This window comes from Natator depressus, chromosome 16 (assembly GCF_965152275.1).
Source record: "Natator depressus isolate rNatDep1 chromosome 16, rNatDep2.hap1, whole genome shotgun sequence".
NCBI classification, from domain to species: Eukaryota; Metazoa; Chordata; order Testudines; family Cheloniidae; genus Natator; species Natator depressus.
The window spans coordinates 10,786,693-10,802,698 of record NC_134249.1 but is presented as its reverse complement, the minus strand read 5'-3'; the positions used below and the strand labels follow the sequence as shown (position 1 = coordinate 10,802,698).

Sequence of the window (16,006 nt, the reverse complement as noted above, 5' to 3'; positions counted from 1 at the left end):
GACTTGAGAGGACTTCTTTTTTCTTACTTTGCTAGAAGTCTATTGATCGGTTTGAATGATCAGAGTAAGAAAAATCAGTGTGTGTGCCTAGAATGCACATTTCAGGTGCTTTTGGGGGGGGGGGAGGGCTTGGATAACTCAAGCTGCTTGAAAAAGCTTTGGTCTTATCCTGGACCTTGCACTCTGCTGGGCTGTCCACGTTTGGAAATGTGATCGTTAAACCGTGATAGCTAATGCATTTAAACTCCGAGTACCGACTGGGAAAATTGCAGTTTGTGCTAGCTGGTTCTGGTGAATCCTAGAGGGGAGCCGAGGGTTAACTCTAAACTGGCTGACCTGTTAAAAGCAATGATGAGCCCTGTCTAGGCTCAGATTTTAAAACACGTTGGCTGGCAAGTTTTTAATAAAATCACCTTTTGTACCTAGCCCACCAAGGGCAAATGATTTGAAGAAATGTAGCGTAGAAATAGTTTGAACTGTTACCCTCCCAAGATGTGTAGCTCCAGTTAGCGGCGTGTTCTGTTTGTTCAGCAGCTGCTTTTCTTCCGATGCCTGCGTATAGACTATCCCGGGGAGACCATTCCAACGAACATCACACTGTACGTTTGAATGGTACGGACTGTCTGATTGGCAGGCTCACCTTGCCGTTTGTCCCCAGCAAAACAACATTCAATGTATTTTTTCTTTTAAATAAAACTATAGGGAAATGTGACTTTGTCTGAGATTTTTAATACGAATGGGTCTGGGATTTTAAAGTTTGTAGTTCCCACAGCAACTGTAACTGTTCTTGTACTTACGCTAGGCTTTGTAGGGCTGTGTATGCTATTAAATTTATGCGCTGTGTGCGTATGGGTGGGGTAGCGTATAGGCTAGATATCCATATGGCACACACATGGGGGCTGACTTAGTGTTACTGTGGGAGCCCTAATTCTTAAATTCCTGGGCCAGACTCTGCATGTGGCTGCGCCAGCGTAAATCCATCTGCACCAGTAAACTTCAGTGCCAAATTTAGCCCCTTCCACTTATCTTCATGTTCCCAGCAGTAGAGCGCTTGAGTGTGTCGCTGCTAAGGCAGTTTTGCAACCATTTGTCGCCTCTGGGCAGGGGTAGATGGGACCAGGATAAAAAAGAGGGTGCCCAGTCATCATGAGAGCTCAGATCCATCTGAGTGTCAGGAGAGCTATGGAGGAATACAGGAAATAATACGCTTCTGTCCAAAGCCCCAGTTCAGTAAACCGTCCTGATTGGGCAAAGCTTTGAAGCATGTGCTTAAGCCCTACTGACTTGAATGGAACTTAAGTACATGCGTAATGTTAAGCACATGCTGCGGTGGGCTTTGCTGACTCCGGGCTCAAAAGGGGATGTGGACATGTAGGTAGAACGTGCCCTATTAGTTGATCGATTTGCCTCTTATCATGTTTCATTGGGGCGTTTTTTTTTTTGGAGAGGGATATGGTCTAGTGATCTGAGCTGCTGTTTATTTTAAACCAGTTTTCTCTCTTTCATTGACTTACTCTCTGACCTTCTGATGCCTTGGTTTTCCTATCTGCCCAATGCGGATAACAATACTTGCCAGCCATGCAGTTCTAGTGTCTCTTTAGCTCATTGTGGATCTGTGCTATGCAAGGATTACTGTAACTATTTAACATGAGAGGCTAATGCTATCCACTGAAGACCACAAAAGCTGCATGCTATCAGTGAATACACTGCCAGCCAAGGTGGGCAACAAATGTATCTTAGTGACACACAAGCAGAGCTAACTCTTGACATGTCCACCCTGAAATCCTTTAGGTACCGAGCTGATCGCTTCCCCTTACACCTAACTCTTCTCACTTCCTTCCCACCCACATCTCCAACATCTCCCATAAAAATCCTGCCCCATTGGCTGGCCTCCTCCCCCACAAACAGCCATGGTGAAAAGAAAAGCTTTATTTTGGATTCTTCTCTGCCACTGACTTCCTGTGTGGCCGTGAACAAGTCATTTAATCCAAGAACATAAGCATGGCTGTACTGGGTCAGACCAATGGTCTATCTAGCCCAGTATCTTGTCATCTGTCAGTGGCTGGTACCAGCTGTTTCAGAGAGAATGAACAGAACAGGGCAACCTCTTGGCCTCAGTTTCTGCACTGACTTCAGTTTTCTCAGATTCTCTACTATGGGGATGAAGACAATAACTTACCTTGCAGGGCGTGTGAGGTTTAATTAATGTTTGTAAATTCCTGGGAGCGCCTCAGCTGGAAGGTGCTACAGAAGGGGCAGAGTGTTATTACCATTAGTGACACAATGTGCTTTTCAAAGCCATTCCATACTGTTCAGAGATAATGTGGGTCAGCTGCAGTGGAGATCTGGGGGTAATTTAAGAAGGTGACTGTAGAAGGACTGCTAGGATGGGCCTTTCGCCTGACCTAATGGTTCCTCTAGGGTTTGAAGGAGCTTGTGTAACAAATGTAGTATAGGGAAAAGTCCTCGGCCTAGGGGTGTGTGGAAACCACAGGATGCAAAGAAGGGCATGATACGTGGGAGCGTGTGTAAGAGAGAGAGCATTCTGCTGAGAGCAGTCTTATTTATCATCATTAGTGAGCTGAAGGAAGGAGCTAACAGCACATTAATTAAGATTTGCAGAAAAAATAACATTGGGAGGTGCTGCACAGAGGGAAGATGGAGCCATAACACAAAGGGATCTTGGGGAGGGGGTTAATGTGGGCAGGAAATAACAGACTGATGTTTGCTCTGGAGAAACGTGAACTCCTACATGTATCTGGGCAATATAGTCTCTGACATGCATGGCAGTTTTCCTCCAAGCTACCACTCGGTGCAGCTCCATCAGAAGTACCTGTGTTGGGAGCTTTGCTGCGGTGGCTTACCCCGCTCTGAGCAGGGTTAGATGATAGGGTGCTCGATGCCAGCAGTTCTGTCATTGGTACCTCTGGTGGAGCTGCATTGGCGCTAATGCGCTGATGGAAACTTGAAGAAAAATGCTGGTGTAAGCACAGCCTGAGGGAGGGAGAGATCTGAGAAGCAGGAGGCCTTAGGGATGAGAGCCGACAGTCAATCTCACACGGCCTTGCTGTTGTTCTTACTAATTACAGTGCCACCTAGGAGCTCCAGTCATGGCCAGGACCCCATTGTGCTAGGTACTGTACAAACACAAACAAAAACACCCTTCCTGCCTCAAAGTGTTTACAACTGAAGACAAGAGACAGCAGATGGATCCAGACACATGGAGGACTAGAAGGAAACAATGAGACCACATTGGTCACTGTGATAGGAAGTGATCTCAGTACACCAGCATTGCCTAGTCTTTTGCAGCCATCTCGGCAAAGGAGGGGTTTTGAAGGAGGAGAACGAGGAGTTTTTGCAATGTGGTGTTGTGTCCAAACAAGCCGATACGATTTGCAGGATGTGTATACAGAAGTACCACACTGCAGACAAGGGAGCTGATAGACCTCTTCTGTGGGCTTTGTCTACATAAAGCTTTGGTTGTGCTGTACCTCAAGCTAATTGGTTGCTAGTTAACGAACACTGTTGTAGATGCTCCCAAATGTCGGCATCTGGTTGTGGTTTGCTCTAGGATTCAGCCTAGGACGAACTATGACCAGGAACAAATGTTTCCTGGAGCAAACATTTATGGAGTGTGAACACTAGAATTTACAGCCACGCGAGCTAGCTCTGATGAATCTGGCAATCCATTAGCTCAAGTGACATCGAGTCCAGAAGCTCGAGCGCAGATGTAACGCACGTGCACACAACGCAGCGCTTTGTTCTCCCACCGTGGTGGCTGACACACAGATAGAAGTTGTTGAGTCTGCTATAGTCCTAGCTAAGAGGGCTGGGTGCTGTTAGCTCAGGAAGGAAAGCTCCATGTGTTAAGATCTAGAGGTGTGAGGTTCGATTTCCCTTTTAGTGATGTCCAATTCTGGACTTAGGGTATGCCTTCACTAGGTTTGTAGAATGGGTGGGGAAAGAATGAGTCTACACTACAAAGTTTTGCCAGCCTCGCTATGTTGGCTTGGAGTGTGGGGGAAAAAAATCCCCCTCCCTACCCCCCAGTAGACCTAGCTATGCTGGCCAAAACCCCCACGTAGTCACAACTTTGCCGCTTCTGTCCGCATGCCTGGGTGGGAGGTGTAGTTGTGCCAGCAGAAAATCTGTTAGTGTGCGCTGTATCTGTGCTAAGGGGCTCACGCCGGCATTGGCTCCGTAGTGTAGACAAGCCCTGCCTTTCCCCTGCAGCCCTCCGTCTGAGCACTGTCCACCTGGGAAAAGAATATTCACATGCTCCTGTCCCAAAGGTCCACTTCTCCGATAAAAATGGCAACCAGAATTCACTGCAGGTGAGACAACTTCAGGGGCAACCCTTACTCTTCCTTCTCTCTGAGCCCGGGCAGGGTTGAGAACCGAATGCCTTCAAGCCCAGGAGAAGGCAAGGCCTGGGCCCTGTATGAGAGGCCTGTGTCTATGACAGTACCCAAGTTACAGTCTGGACTGATGAATGGTGGTGTCCCCTCAATTCCCCATCCTGGGGTGCCTTTTGCACTGCTTCACTCTGAAAGCACCCACTCCTGGTCTGCTCACACCCAGCCTCCAGCATGTATATCACTCCCACCTAAACTGTATAGCTCCTGACTTACACTAGGATACCAGCCATCTCCCAGTCCCAGACTTTCCCCCAGATATGTGCGTTTGTACTGCCCCGCACCCTCCTAGACAGTACACGTTCTTCTAAAATCTGTCATTTGTTACTAGAGAATGATATATGTACAAATCTTGTTATCCCAAATGGAGTTTCCCTAACACTTCAATCCAAACACACTGGTTTAGCTAAAACAACAAAAGAGATTTATTAACTACAGAAAGATACAGTTTAAGTCATCACAAGTAATGAGGCACATAAGGTGGAATTGGTTATAAGGAAATAAAAGGTAAAACACAACTAACACCTGACTTAACAAGCTAAGTGACTACAAAGCAAAGGTCTCTCTCACCGCATGTTCCAGTAATGTTACTGGCTAAACCTCTTTCAGGCGGGATCTCTCCCCCAGTCCAAAGCTGCTTCCTTTGTTCTTCAGGTGTTGACGAGGCCGTGAGTAGAGAGCCAGGGAGAGATGATGGGGTGTCTGCCCTCTCCTCTTAAAGCCCTTTTTCTTGCACAAGACTTGTATCCAGCTGATGTTCAGGAGACCGAAAGTCTGTGTGGCCAGGGGCCTTAAACTGCTTCTTTGTCAAAATTTAGGTTTTTTTTGCCCACACCCTCTCCGCTGGGGAAGAGTGAGCACTTAGTCAGGTGGTGGTCTATTTGATCTCAGTGACTCTTGCCTGAAGAGTTGGCTGGCCTTTTCTCTCTGGGGAATTGTATGCGACTGCCCTCCAGAACACGTCTTGGTAATATCATATGGTACAATTTTATATTCTTAACAATGTTGCCACACATTTTACCAGGACAATAACGATCAGCAAATCATGAGTTTTCAAATGATACCTTCCACAGTATGCTTTATACAGAATTAAACTTAGCCTTGTAAAAGGGGTGAACATAGGGGTACAGACTGTCACGGTGCTGTATTTATACTACTTAGGGTTGATCTAGACATGTTATGGGATATAGCAGTGGTTACCATGGTGTTTCTAACACTGGCTGTTAGCACTGGAGCACCTTGCTATTGGGAATCTGTCAGCTATCCCTGTTAGGTGTACACCCAAATTCATTGGTACCATTGAGTGTTTGTTTCTCACCCATGGGTAACAATATTGTCATCAAGGACTTTGTAGCTCACGTAAACTACACAAACTCTCACTCCGCTTGCCAGGTAGTGATGCGGGCTTGGAGGGAGCCCTCCTCTTTCTTTAATCCTTTGAATCAAATCTGCTACCCACAGATTTCTTGTCTCCCACATCCTCCACCAACTGCTGAGTCCTGGAGCTGCATTTTGTACAGGTGACTCATTTTACTCTTTCAAACTCTGGTTCTCCTTCTGCCATACCCGCTCCCCATTTGTGTTCCCCATCTACGTGGCCCAGCGGCCATCCATGTCGCGGGAGTGGAGAAGTATTTAGCTGGTTCTAAATAGACACCTGTGGATGCCATTAAGATGGCTGGGCAGTCCTCCCAGAGTTCCTGCTACATCGGGCTGGCTTCACTTTTCCCCCTTTCCCAGTGCTAAGCAGTAGCTCTCGTGGTCTGAGTTTACCTCTCCTTTCCCTGACGTCCATGGTGACACCCAGTTCCCAAGCCACCTCTGTTGCAGGTAGACTTGGCTTATGCCCACAATCCCTAGAGCCCTGGAGCAGGGGGGAGAGCGCTCCCCTGCCCTCGCTGTGTGTTGGCAACTTGCAACTGCATTGCCTTCATCCTGATCCCCTTATCCCTGGAGCCTGACTTGTGAGCACCACGACTGTATGCATGTCCATGCTCACCCCAGGCTTCAGCAGCAGGAGTTAGGATCGGGTGTTGCCTTCATGAGGGCTTCAACCAGTCCCTTGTGTTGGATGGGCTGAGGAAGCCTGCTTAGAGCACCCTCACGTCTCGGTGGTCCCATTCCCCTTCGGGACTCGGCTGACTCTGGGGGCACGGAGCAGTGCAGGGAGAAGGACATTACGTGGGAGAATATGCATGTTCACAGCTCGGAGGATTAAAGGCCTGTGTTCTTATCACTGCAGAACAGAGTATTATAAATCCAGCCTTAGAATACCCAATCCCCTCGCGACTCGGCCATTGTTCGGGAATATTAAAAAGCCCTGAGACAGAAATAATCAGTTTCCAAATGACACATTGTCAAATAAAACATTTCTCATATTATCCATTCCTTCCCCTTTCTCTCTCCCTCTCCCTCAGTTGGATAATTTAACATGAAAAATAGATTAAAATGAGGCCGGCTTCAATGCCTCCTAAGTTTGACTTTTTTTTTCAGGAAGCTCTCCCATCTGTGTGTGTGTGGTGTGTAAACCGGGGGCTGTCCGCACTGAGGTCAGGGACGGAAAAGAGAATGAGCTGCAAATGAGGAGCCCTTTTTGTTTCTTTTTTCTTTTCTTTAAGAGTGCCGCTCGGTAGCGGTGCCCGGTGTGCGATGGATTGCTTCCGCCAAGCACTGTCAGAGCAGGGAAGGCCTGGGGAGGTGCACTGAGTCTTCCTGGGACCAGCAGTGAGCAGCCCGCAGGGGCTATCGACCTGTGTCGAACTGGGGAGAGCAGGGGGCCTGTGGCTCTGGCCAAGAGAAGTCTCCCGTGCAGCGGTAGGGCGTGCGGTGCTGGCTCCGGGCAGCGGCCCCAGGAATGCTGAGGGTTAGTGTTCCCCGTGTGCGCTCCCCCAGCAGTCTGAGTACATGAGCCACATTTCGCCGCACATCGGTGCGTTGCTGCCCGCAGCTTGGGGCCTGGCTGCGCTCGGGGTGGGATTAAAAGGCCGCCTCCTTGATGATTTGCGTAGGGGGAGGATTTGCACATTTCTGCCCTTTCCCAGCCGGCTTGAGTTGGTTCAGACCCCGCTGCCCAACTTGCTGCTGCAGGGGCGCTCGAGGTCATGGGGGGCCCCCATCCCATCAGGGACTGGCTGGAGTCTGTCACAAATGTAACAGGAAACCTCTATACAGTGTTCCCCTACTTCCCTGCACAAAAGACACATCCGACCTGGCCCCCCACCTGTTCTCCCCCCCTTCTCTCCTTGGCAGAGCAGTTTGGTGCGGAGGAGGAGTTGGAAGAGAAAGCTGCCCTTGGCCTTGAAGACAAGGCATTCAACCAAGTGGTTTGGCAGGGGATTCACTTGCACCAGCCTTGTAATCTTCAATGGTATAGGCTAACTCCAGGCCGGAGGAGGGAACATCAGACTAATCATGTCTGTGGCTCTGTGCAGTTTGTGATATCCCTGAACCAGAAACATCTCGGTGGGCCCAATACAATAGACTGACAATTTTATTTGTCGTGGTTCAAGCTACTTCCCCAAACCACATCTGACTGCAGCAGCCGTGGGTGGATGCTGTGTTAATCTGGTGTGCCAGCTGCAGGCCCCTGGCAGCCAGAGTGGTTCCACTTTCACCGATGGTTCAGATTAATGTCACATTTGATCCCTTCACACTTTTCCTTCCCTCCTCTGGCTCCAGTTGGCAGGTGCTTTTCCAATGGTAGGAATGTCCATGGCTGTCCAGGGCTTTTCCCCCCAGTGCTCAGACTTTCTTCTGGATCAGTTGCAGACCCCTAGGTAGGGAGAGGAAATGTCTGTGGAGGACGGTGCCTGCAGGGGACTGTTTGAACAGGGCACTGAGCATTAGGGCTGTCCGGAAAACCAGACTTGCGTTCTGAGAGACATCCCACCCCTGAAGAGCCACTAGCCCATTGGCTAGAGCATGCTCTTGGGAGAGCCAGGTCCAGAGCTGTGCTGTGCCTGTTTCAGCCTCCTAGAAAGTCTCCACAGTCTCCCCCATCCCAGGTGAGGGCCCTGCGCCAGGCTATTGGCTATTCTGGGGTGGGTGGGTCTCTGGTTTTGGCCAATAATTGAATCCTGAACCAGAGAAACCTTCCTGGTGAACAGACACAGGGACGTGTCTGAGAAAAGCTTCATTTTTGAGGAGTTGGCATTTTCTGAGGATGATTTCGCGGAAAAGTTCCTGACCTGCTCTGGTGAGCGTATAAGGGGGCATGTCCCCTTTCCCTGTCTGAGCGGTAGGGCGTTAGGAGCAAGCAGAGGGCACCCTTCTTGGCTCCGAGTGTTAGGGCAGGGGGGAGCCTATCAGAGCTGTGGGGTGACACTTTGGCTATTTGAATGCACTCAGATCGCTGGGGTGTCCATTCCTGCTGTTGAGGAAACAGCCCAGGTCCGGTGCTGAATGATGCAGAGCTTTCACTGGCCTAAGGCAGCCTGAACATCTCCATTCCTAGCTTTCCAGCTGCCGCTTTCACTCAGGCAGCTTGATAGGTGGGTTCCAGTCTGGCTCTGCCGCTCCTCCTAAGCTAACAGCCACGAGGCTGTGTCCCTGGGCTGGAGGTGGGCAGCAGGGATGATCTCCAGCAGGCCCTGCATTTAGACACCTGAACGCTGATACACAGCACTTGGGTAATGGAAAGCTCCTGCTGGCAAATTGCATGTGCTTTGCGGGAGGATCTCCTGTTTGCGGCCAGAGGCTAACACCCCAGAAGAGATTCTCGTTTGCCAGCCTCTGCCTGCTCCCGCTTGGTTCTGAGGCCAGGGTGGGATGGGTGAGGGTGTTGTCTTCTAAAAATTCCTTTGCGTCTCCCCCTCCGCTCTTCTTATCTGATGGAGCTCAGAGCTCTGCGGCCTCATTCCTCGTAAATCCAGCCTACCCGCTTCCTACCTCCCCTTCCATGAAACTGACTGACCGGACAGCGTGAGCTCGTCCGCCGGCTGCTGCAGGAGCGTTGTGTGATGCCACCGGCAGCTCCGCTGTAAGGCCACTGGACGGTCATAGGAAGTGCTGTACCTCGTCGTGCGTGAAGGCCGCCATCTTGGCTGACCTCAGGGTTGGACCGGGATGCTCCAGAGCTAAAATCTTGAGCTGCCACTGCTTGAGCTAACAGTCTGTAGTGGAGGGGTTGTAAGAACTCGTATCCTCTGCACCTCAGCACGGAGGGGGACTTTTAAGACCCCCACCGGTGGGTTACACATGCAGGATTGCTGCAGCTGAATGGCCCCAGCGTCCCCAGGGGTTCCAGTCACTGCAGGGTGGGGATTGTGCATCGCCCTTATGTCATGGTGTCGCCATGTTGCCCTCCGGGGAGACCCTTACTACAGGGTCTCTATGGCTGTGTGGTCGAGTGGATGAAGTGGTACAGCTGGGTGTGTCATAAATCAACAGGTGGAAACTCCCCACCCCCATGAATGACTCTCCCAAGAGGCCATGACCTGCCTGGATGCGGAGCTCCAAGAAACATTATAATTTATATCACTGTCATGCCTTAGAGTCCCAGTCATGGACTGGGACCCCATTGTGCAAGGCACTGTGTGCACACACACAGGGGAACAGAAGATGGATTCCCTCTTTTTCAAACTCTCTTGGGTACCCTTAGTCTCCCCTGATCCTGAGCGCCGAGGAAGAATCCTCACGCAGTCTGTGATCCTCCCCTTGTGTGCCCTTCTCCCAGTCACAGCTGCAGGAGTCTTTTCTGGCCACTAATGCGTTCGGTTTCCCGACAGACACTGTCTGCTAAATTGGGAAAGTCATGCTGAGCAAAGTCATTCCGCCTCCCTGAGCCCTTCTTCCTATTAGTGTCCATTACAGAACCAAATGAGAAAACAGATGAGGCTGGGGAGGGGATCCTAATGAGAGCTGCCATATTGCGTTTTTACGGCAGATTGGGCTGGGCCAGGAAAGCTGTGGGCTCCTCAGAGGCCCCCTCCTTATGGCAATCTTTCCTCGCCTCCTAATGCTGCTCCCTGGTGCTCCAGGCAACCAGCTGCTGGATTCATGACCAAATATACCACTGGAGAAGCAAAGGTCCAGGTGGTGCCCCCAGGACCTAGCAACCAAGGACTGCTTCGCACGCTTCCCAGCCCTCCGCAACCAAACCAACACTTCCTGAGACTTCCCCCACGTCCCAGGGCACCCCGGGCTCTGAGCAGACCTCTCTATTCCTGATCTCTTTCCATCTCTGACAGGGACACTGCCTCCGTTACTCTTGGTAACTTAGAGGCCAAGAGGTTTTCCATTGGGTAGGGGTTGGGGGGATAAAAAAGCAGGTGTAACTTGTGGAAATAGGCTGTGGATGGGTACCTGTGCCTGAAGGCTGGGGGTGTGAGCGGCTTCTTTACCATACACAACACTGCAAGAGGACCCATTCCATCCACTATACACAAGCGTGTCGGCTGTGTATGTGTCTACCAGAAGCCACTAGGCGGGTTTGTGAGCATGAGACCGTTCTGTTGTACATGAGTAGGAGTTTGTGGGGGTGGAGGGGTGATGCTCATCCACCCCACATGGCCGTGTGGGTTTTGGGGTGCACGGGGACCCATTCACCACACTCGTGACCTTGTGGGTGCGATTGTGAGATCCACCCACCATGCATGAATGTGCAGGGGGCGTAGGGGCGTGCTAGAAGACTGCCGTGCACGACCCTGTGGGTGTACATGGTATCTCGCCATCTGCATCACGTGTGATATTGTGTATTCCTCGGCGGCTTTCTTTTGAAGTTGAGTGTGACTGCATTAGGGTGGAACCGGCTCAGAACACGGGCAAAGGTTGCACTATTGTGAAAGCAGCGAGTGAGTCTGCTGGATCCATCCCGCTGTCGTTGGCTGAGGGTCTGTCTCCCAAGCTAACTCATCTTGTGAATCGCATTTTTTAGACACTAGCTTTTTATAGATTATCCTGTTTGTGTCTCAGATCTCTCTGTGCACTCACAGTGTTTTTACTGAATACAGATGAAATATTTACATGTCAGTTACACGGTTTGTAAAGTTCCTGGATTTGGGCATTCATTTTCCAATATAAATTCCTCCCCTGCCCCAGCAGTTACATGTCACGCTATAAAGCCCTGATTGTTCACGCCACTCCTGATTTACCTGCCCTGGGATATTTGTCTGCCACAATATGAAACTGACTGGAAGCTGCATCGGGGGTCTCAGAGCGGCTTGCAAATGGCAAGTGCATTTCTCTTGCCTGCCTGCGTTAGGTGCCCACTTGAAAGACAGACCTCCAGAACAGGTGCAGTGTGGACTGTGACAATGAAGACTTCTCCATTGCTGCCCAGCCTTGGTGACTTCACTTGAAGAGATCACCTCTGAGGATGGACCTGCATTAGGAAGCACTTTTACCACTGTTCCCATCAGTGCATCTGCCAGGAGGGCGTGTGCGATACTGTTTCAGAGGGGTAGCCTTGGGCTGAGGCACTGGGCTGGGAGGCAGTTGATCCAGGGTCAACTCTTGCCTCTGCCACAGCCTCCCCATCTGCAGAATGGGGAATAAAGCTTCCCTACCTGACCAGGGAGTGGGGAGGTAAGGATAAATTTAGTGATGGTGAGGTGTTCAATGTAAATAATAGATATAAATATATAAATCCATTGCAGTGATATATTTGATAAGATCGTCTTTGGCTTGGAGAGGGAAAGACTGGGCCCCGGAATTGTCCGAGGGGTTCCTGAAGAGCGGTGTTGCTCACCAGCTGTAGGAAAGGTGGCCCAATGGCGATGGTGCTAGTCTGAGATCCAGATTCAATTCACTGCTCTGCCACAAACATTGCGTGACGTTGGGCAAGTCACTCGGTGTCTCTGTCTCCGCTCCCCAGCCGTACAATGTGGATAGCAGCACCGCCCTGCCTCCCAGGGGTGTTAAGGATAAATGCATAAATATTTTGAGGCCCTCCGATATCATGATAATGGGGGCCAGATACGTACGTCTTCATTGCAGCTGGGGATGTGGTGTGCAGCTCATGCAGATGTACCCACACTAACGGTAATCTTGCTAGATGGCTAAAAACATCAGTGAGAGTGCAGGCTTCATTACGGGCTGGATATGCAAGTACGTTCCAAGGGTATAGTCCAGGCTGCCTCATCTTCAACTGCTGGTTTTATCCGGCTAACTAGGTTACAGCTAGTGCGGGTACGTCCACCTGAGCTGCGGTGTGGACGTACCCCTATCCTGTAAGTTCTTGAAGTGTGCGCTCTCCATTAAACACCACTGTAATGGCACCCGTGCAACCCCTCCAGTGTAGATGTGCTGCACTGGTGTAAAGTGCTGGTAACCAGGATAATTCCCACTGGTGCAGCGCATCTGGTTTCGGGGGTTTGCAATGGTGGAGCACTTTGCTTTATCTTCATTCTGTTCTTAGATAATCGCCCCGTTGCTACCAGGAGGGAGTGGGAGCTATTGCAATATGTAGCTTGATATCTAATGAGTCAGATTAGCTGGATCAGCCGCTAATAGAATTGACCCTGCCCCATGGAAATTGAGTACCATGCAGTTTGCTGTGCCGGCATCTTTTGGCTGAGACCTTCTGACATCCCCTCTGCTCTGCTGAGACTTCAGATCTTTCCCCCCCACCCCTGTTTTTTGGACTAAAGTGTTGGCCCTTTGTCCTTGGCCAGAAGCTTTCCTGCCCATGCAACATGCTGTGTGCTTGTTAGGTTTCCTGGCTGCTGCCTCCACCCCAGAGGTGGCTGCATTTCAGGAGTGTGTGTTTTCCTGACAGCAGGTGGTTTTCCTGACAGCTGGCACTTTGCAAAGTGCTTTGGGATCATCCCAGATGAAAGGGTGCTCCAGAAATGGGGGAGGAGGGGAGATGGTGATGCTGCCCTGGTCCCTTGCGGGGTCTGGAGGGAACAGAGCAATGCAAACTCTGAGCTTCTGTTAATGCTTCTCCTTTGCTCTCCGGCAGGGTGGCCTGATCGCTCTGCTTCTGCTCCTGCTGGTGTTCACGGTGGCGCTGTATGCCCAGCGGCGATGGCACAGGCGCCGCCGGATCCCCCAGAAGAGTGCCAGCACTGAAGCCACCCACGAGATCCACTACATCCCCTCGGTGCTGCTGGGCCCGCAGGCCCGGGAGAGCTTCCGCAACTCGCGCCTGCAGGCTCACAACTCCGTCATCGGCATGCCCATCCGCGAGACGCCCATCCTGGATGACTACGACTTCGAGGACGAGGACGAGGTCCCGCAGCAGGTGGAGCCTGGCGCGAGGGAAGACGAGTTCGGCAGCCAGGTGACGCGGACGCTGGAGAGCCTGGGCAGGGGCGGGGAGGAGAAGCCCGAGTACGAGAAGAAAGGTTTGTCGCTTTCCTTCCTATTTACTCCCTCCCTGCTGGCCAAACAGCTGGCTCCCAAATGTACCAGAGGGTCATTAGGAGGTGGTAGCTGATCTCGGAGGTGCTGGTTGGCAGCCATCCCATTCATAGTCTCCGCTCTCCTCTTGCTCAGTTGAGTGCATGCTCCGAGACACCCAGCTTCAAATGCTTTAAAAAAAAAAACAGAATCGGGCAGCAGCCTTCGCATAGGGAACCTGGCTGCTCGCTCGCTCATGTGCGACTGTACTGCAGGCATATTCTTGATCAGTGCTTCAAAGGGGGGAAACTCCCGCCAGGGCCTCTGATTCGGTGATGATTTTTGTTCACCATAGTGCAGCGAGGTCTCCGTGCCATGTGTGCCGCATCGCAGCTTCTCGGGTGGGAGCCAGTCCTGGGTCTCGGGCATCGTCTCCCTTAGCCCGTGGCCTGCGTTCCTGGCAAACCATCCTTGCCAGGGGTTTTCACGCTGGGGATTCTTTATAGCGTTAGCCGGGCGGGGTGCTGAAAGAGAGATTCTCATGCTTTAAAATAACACAGCCTAGCCTCTAACGGAGAGCTTTTCATCTTCAGAACACTTCACAAACGCTGATCCTCACCCCCTCTCCTAAGATTGGTATTTATGAATATTCCCCATTTCTCAGAAGGAGGGGGAAACTGCAGCACAGTTTGGTAACTTGTCCTAGGCTGAAGAGGGCACTGGTGGGAGTGCTGCAGTTGGAACTCTGCAGCTCCTGGCTCTGCGATGACCAGGCCGTGTGATTGCACACACGTCCCTCAGCCAGCCTGGCAATCTCGCTTTGCTGGTCAGATGATGCAGCATTAAAGCGAAGTACCAGAGAAACCCGTGTGCGTAGGAAGTTGGTGGCGTTACAGCTTCCCATGCGTTTTACTTTATTTTCTCCCCCGTTGAATCCTCCTTGAAAAATGAATGGTCTGAAACCTTCCATTTCCAACAAGCGTAAGAATTTTCACCACCGCGTGCCCTGCCGGGCTAGCGAACTTTTAGCTGTAATTCTGTGCCCGTCCAGCACAACTGGTGCCGGCAGTGGTGGAAGCGGCAGTGTGGACAGGGATCGTAGGTCTTTACTGTCATCATGGATTGTACAACATGATGGTAGACAACCCTGAATGCCTGAATCTCACCGACACTACAGCTTCTGGGGTGGCGGCCACTTAGACTGGGAGCTCTGGGGCAGGGACGACCGTTCTGGTCTGCGTTGGTGCAGCGCTTTGTACAGTGGAGTGCTGGTTCGTGAATGGGGCTTGGAGGTACAATTGCAACAAAAATAATAAATAGTAATAACAACTTTAGAGCTGCGTGGATGGTGGATTATGGCTGCAAGTCTGATGGTTGTAGACAGATCTGTTAAGGCTGCAGCTTGACAGACAGACAGTAGCATCCCGGAAAGGGTGAACGTCCCACCTCAATTGGGTGTTAGCAGAGAGGCATTAATTAGGCCAGGCTGTATTCTGTAGTTTCTAACGGAGGGGTTAAGAAGTGTGCACACCTCTCTCCACATTGAGGGAGGGGGCAAATTTCAGAATAGATCTTTGGGTCTGCACTCCAAGGGAGGTGGACATCTGAGTGCTGGAGCAAGTCCCCTAAGCGCAGTCTTCCTGGAGCTGATCTGCAGCTGGGTGTGGCCCTGCCTGTGTGTGTGTTCGAGGAGGTTTTAAGAGCCTGGCTCAGCAAGACAGGTTAAAGGGGGCCCACACTGGCAGAACAGGTAGACTCAGGGGTATCTCAGCGCATCAGGTGGCTTCCCAAGGGGTCCAACCCGTCACACAGAGGTTCACAGCTGTTATGGTCTCTTGTGGGGGCAAGTGCTAAGAGAGCTACGTGCAGGCAAGTCTCCGTTGAGGCCGATGAATCTAGTGGCATGTAGCTGTTGTGGGAGGCCAAAAGATGGCCAGCGTGAGGCGGTCTCTCGGGGGTTATAATGCGGAACGATCCCATGGACAGCATTGCAGACGAGAGCCACCCCCCCTTGAATTTGACCCAGAATTCAATGGGGAGCCAGCCCAGAGAATGGGGCACTGGGGCAATATATTCTGATCAGCCTGTGTTATAGCTCTTTTAATGTGGTTCGTTTTGTACAGAATGTAGGGACAGAGGTACAATAACCAAGCCTGGTGGTCACCAGTGGGTGGATGGCTGTGTCTGAATCGCACAGTGTTTTCGCCCCCCATCTGTTAAAAAAAGGGGCTGTTTGGCAGTCAGAGTGAGCTCTTGGCGTATCCAGAAGCAGGGAGGGGTCCAGGTGAGCACAGGATTCAACATAGCTG

The 16,006-nt window shown here is 51.1% G+C and overlaps 1 protein-coding gene across 2 annotated transcripts in view; it reads left to right on the top strand.

Moving 5' to 3' along the window:
- The window catches only part of ASTN2 (astrotactin 2), a 589,627-nt gene that overhangs the window by 124,915 nt on the left and 448,706 nt on the right, over positions 1-16,006 (top strand). For both annotated transcript variants that reach the window (XM_074973795.1, XM_074973796.1), the window contains exon 3: positions 13,318-13,702. In XM_074973795.1, coding sequence (XP_074829896.1) covers positions 13,318-13,702 — 385 coding nt within the window. The remainder of the gene's footprint in view (positions 1-13,317; positions 13,703-16,006) is intronic.